We start from the raw sequence: 4,461 nt of genomic DNA, 5'->3' as shown, positions 1-4,461 counted from the left end.
TTTGGCTCAGTGGATAGAGTTTCGGCCTGCAGACTGAAGGGTCCCGGGTTCAATTCCGTTCAAGGGCACGTGCCTGGGTTGCAGGTTCAATCCCCAGTATGGGGTGTGCAGGATGCAGCCAATGATTCTCCCTCATCATTGATGTTTCTATCTCTCTCCCTTTCCCTTTCTCTCTGAAATCAATAAAAATATATTTAAAAAATAATAACTAAATAAATGCCCTAGCACAGCGGTCAACCTTTTGGACCTCACAGACCACTGGTGGGCAACCGCTGCCCTAGTTGGTTTTGCTCAGTGGTTGGAGTGTCGGCCCATAGATTGAAGGGTCATGGGTTCGATTCTGGTCAAGAGCAGGTGCCTTGGTTGCAGGCTGGATGCCCGACCCCGGTCAGGGCATGTGCTGGAAGCAACCAATCAATGTGTCTTTCTCACATCAATATTTCTCTCGCTGTCTTTCCCCCTCCCTTCCATTCTCTCTGAAAATCAATGGGGAAAAATATCCTTGGGTGAGGATTAACCAAAAAAAAGAAGAAAAAGATTTCTTATATAAACTTTGCTTTATTAATTTTTTCAGGAGCCCATCAACACCAAAAAATTTAGTTTTCTCCAGCTTCTTTATCTGGCCCATAGATTGAAGGGTCATGGGTTCGATTCTGGTCTAGAGCAGGTGCCTTGGTTGCAGGCTGGATCCCCGACCCCGGTCAGGGCATGTGCTGAAAGCAACCAATCAATGTCTTTCTCACATCAATATTTCTCTGTCTCTCCCCCTCCCTTCCATTCTTTCTGAAAATCAATGGAAAAAAATATCTTTGGGTGAGGATTAACCAAAAAAAAAGAAGAAAAAGATTTCATATATAAACTTTGCTTTATTAATTTTTTCAGTAGCCCATCAACAACAAAAAATTTAGTTTTCTCCAGCTTCTTTATCCGAGAGAGGACAATCAAACCTAGTGGGCGCAGCTTCCTGGAAGTTGATAAATCAGGTATTCAAGGAACCAAAAAAAGTGACTTGCTAGCCCAGCCAGAGTGGCTCAGTTGGTTGGGTATAATCCTGTGCACCGGAAGGTTGCCGGTTTGATTACCAGTCAGGGCATGTACCTGGGCTGTGGGTTCGACCCCTGGTCAGTTTCTCTGTAGAATCTGTATCTCTGTCAGGGCACATATGTAAGGCAACCAACAAATGTTTCTCTCTCACATCGATGTACAGTATCTCTCTCTCCCCCTTCCTCTCTCTAAGCATGTACTAAGGTGAAGATTAAGAAAAAAAGTGACTTGCTAAAAGCTACCAGTGGTAGAGCCTACCTTAAACTAAAAGTGGCATCCCAAAAGACAGGTTTTAGAAATATAAGAACAAGCCCTAACTGGTTTGGCTCAGTGGATAGAGCGTCCGCCTGCGGACTGAAGGGTCCCAGGTTCAATTCTGGTCAAGGGCATGTACTTTGGTTTCGGGAATATCCCCAGTAGGGGGTGTGCAGGAGGCAGCTGATCGATGTTTCTCTCTCATTGATGTCTCTAACTCTCTATCCTTTTCCCTTCCTCTCTGTAAAAAATCAATAAAATATTTAAAGAAAAAGAAATATAAGAACAATCTATAATCCACTGCCCAGCTTTTGTTTGTTTGTTTGTTTTTCATGAATTTCGGTGTGCAGGAGGCAGCTGATCGATGTTTCTCTCTCATTGATGTCTCTAACTCTCTATCCTTTTCCCTTCCTCTCTGTAAAAAATCAATAAAATATTTAAAGAAAAAGAAATATAAGAACAATCTATAATCCACTGCCCAGCTTTTGTTTGTTTGTTTGTTTTCATGAATTTCAGGTAAACAACCAATAATTGTTAATAAACTTTAAAAAATATGTTTTGATTTTTTTTTTTTTTTAGAGAAAGAGAGAGGAAAAAATCAATGAGAGAGAAACATTGATCAGCTGCCTCCTGCCTGACCCCTCCTGGGATCAAGCCCACAACCTGGGCATGTGCCTTGACCGGAATCAAACCAGTGACCTCTTGGTACATGGGATGGCGCGCAACCAGCTGAGTCACACCGGCTGGGCTCTACTGCCCATCTTAATCCTGACAGAGTATTGGGAGAGCTAATCGATACGACAGACCGACAGACTACTTCGTACGCGATTTAGTGACTTTCATACAGTAGGGGAACTAAACGATGTAGCTCTTCAGCAGAAAGAGCTCAGCAACCTACAGAGAAACGTGCCGTTAGCACGGCTCTGCTCTGGCAAAGAGGACCCTGACAGGAAGAACATGGGACGAAATAAATGAACTCCAAAGCTACAGAGGGATCGCTTTAGAATATTTGTATGTATCTTATGTCAGTGGCTGTGTACTGACATTAATTCAGATGTCTTTCTCAACACCGGGTGCCTTACCAGGAAAATGCTTATCAAGGAGAGAGCAAAATGTAGTGGGAAGAGTCTGGGACAGAATCTGATCTACGGGAAGCCAAGCTCTGTGTCCTGCTGTGTGTCCTGGGGTACGTTGCTCTACTCTCCAAACCTGGTTTCTCATCTGTTAGGTGGAGACAATACTGGTTCTAGTCCCCTCTTGAAGTTGTGGGGTTAAATAACAGCGAAGTCTCTTGTAAACTCTATAGGTAACTGTGAGCATCATGTCCATACTCCAACTATCAACTGTCATACTGAGACAGGCCAGGAAGCCAGGACAAGTGGAATAGGGAACAGACAGCTGAACAAACTGAAGAGCAATTTACAGCAGAAACAGAAGGTCGCCTCCCTAGAGAGAACATCTAGGCCTCAGTTATATTTCAGCTCCAGACCCAGAAAAGCAGCAAAACCAGGGGGTGGGGTCCACCAGGACCAGCTGCAATGAACAGGCGCCCTGCCTGACACTGACCAATCAGTGGAGACCGTGACCCTGAAGGAGCACACCCAGAAAAGTGATGAATATTGTGCTGAAACCCTCCCTAAGATTCCTGCCTACAAGAGAGAGATAAAAGGACCCAGTGCCAGGAGCCCTCAGGCTGCCACTCCCGCCCTCCCTCCCCCTTCTTGCAACCAGGGCAGCAGCAGTTCATCCCGGGCAAACCCCCTGAACCTCCCCAAGGCCCCCTTCCCTCTGACTTTGTGAGCCAAGCAGCCCAGCCTAGGCTCATTTCCCCAGCCCCTCCTTGTTTCACTGTTCCCGCTTTAATAAATGTCCTTAAAATCCACCTGCACTGCCCTAACGGGTTTGGCTCGGCGGATAGAGCGTCGCCCTGCAGACTCAAGGGTCCCAGGTTCGATTCCAGTCAAGGGCATGTACCTTGGTTGCGGGCACATCCCCAGTAGGGGGCATGCAAGAGGCAGCTGATTGATGTTTCTCTCTCATCGATGTTTCTAACTCTCTATCCCTCTCCCCTCCTCTCTGTAAAAAATCAATAAAATATATTTTTAAAAAAAATCCACCTGCACTCATGTTGTGAAATTTTTCCTGCACTAAGTCAAGAACCCACACACTCTTGGCTGGCCCTGCCAGTAACAATATGTCGTGGCCAACAAGGAAAAGCTATCCCAGTGTATCAAAAGTAGGTCCACCTGAGTGAGAAAGAACAACAAAAAATTTTCACTTAATCGTCTAGGTCTCTATTCGGGACTCTTTGGTCCTAAGCAAGAACCATATGAAGTAACAGGGGACAGCAATCCTGAGTGACGAAGGGGCATGCATCCTCACCTTTTCCCGGCACTCCTCACTGATGATCTTGCTGTTATCCAGGATATCTGCAAAAACACAAAGCTCCCTTCACTCGCCCCTTAGGAGCCATCGTCGTGTCAAGCCCAACAAAGCAAGCTAGTACGTGACTTACTGTAGGAAGAAGGGCATGGCTTTCCATTATAGGCAAACCTGCTCAAGGTCCTGTCAAAATCAGAAATGACCTAAAATGCAAAAGAGAGATGATGCCTAGATGGGCTCCTTCTGGTGCGGCCCTGCGTCAGCCTGGAGGAGGAGGATGGAAGTCCCCGGGCTCAGCGTCCAGACTATGGGCAAAGCCCTGGGGGGGTCAGGGCGGGCTACCGGGGGAGGGAAGAACTAATCCCAGTCGGTCCAGCGCTAACCCTGCGGAGGCCCACCCTGGGAGAGGGGGCGGGGGGGGGGGCGGGGGGGGGGGGGGGGGGGGGGGCGGGTGCTGAAGAATCACGATCCCGTTGGCTCTTTCAATAGCACCCATCTCAGTGCCCTGCCCGTCCTTTAGGACCCATCTCCACATCTGCAATGTCCTGGGGAGCCCGCTGCGCTGGGCTGGGCTGGGCTGGAGAAGGGGCCCCAGGGCCTGGTGTGGTGCCTCCTGTCTCATCAGAGGAAGCAGCACGACCTCACAGAGAATTTTAGGGCAGTTGGGCTCTTCCCCAAACAGGCGAACCAGCCGGGTCATTTCCAGGGGCTGAGGGCTTGCAGGTGCCGCAACCACGCGGGAAGGCACACGGGCAGGGCTCCCCCCAGCCCCCCTCCCAC

The 4,461-nt window shown here is 48.2% G+C and overlaps 1 protein-coding gene across 1 annotated transcript in view; it reads right to left on the bottom strand.

Moving 5' to 3' along the window:
* Nucleotides 1-4,177, bottom strand: part of NT5C3B (5'-nucleotidase, cytosolic IIIB) — a 12,699-nt gene extending 8,522 nt beyond the window's left edge. The window contains exons 1-3 of the mRNA XM_005875795.2: nucleotides 4,148-4,177; nucleotides 3,815-3,884; nucleotides 3,682-3,728 (exon numbers count right to left, since the gene is read on the bottom strand). Coding sequence (XP_005875857.1) covers nucleotides 3,682-3,728; nucleotides 3,815-3,884; nucleotides 4,148-4,177 — 147 coding nt within the window. The remainder of the gene's footprint in view (nucleotides 1-3,681; nucleotides 3,729-3,814; nucleotides 3,885-4,147) is intronic.
* Nucleotides 4,178-4,461: the final 284 nt, after the last annotated feature.

Source organism: Myotis brandtii, unplaced genomic scaffold (genome assembly GCF_000412655.1).
Source record: "Myotis brandtii unplaced genomic scaffold, ASM41265v1 scaffold469, whole genome shotgun sequence".
NCBI lineage: Eukaryota > Metazoa > Chordata > Mammalia > Chiroptera > Vespertilionidae > Myotis > Myotis brandtii.
The sequence above is the reverse complement of the archived record's forward strand: the minus strand, read 5'-3'. Positions and strand labels throughout refer to the sequence as shown.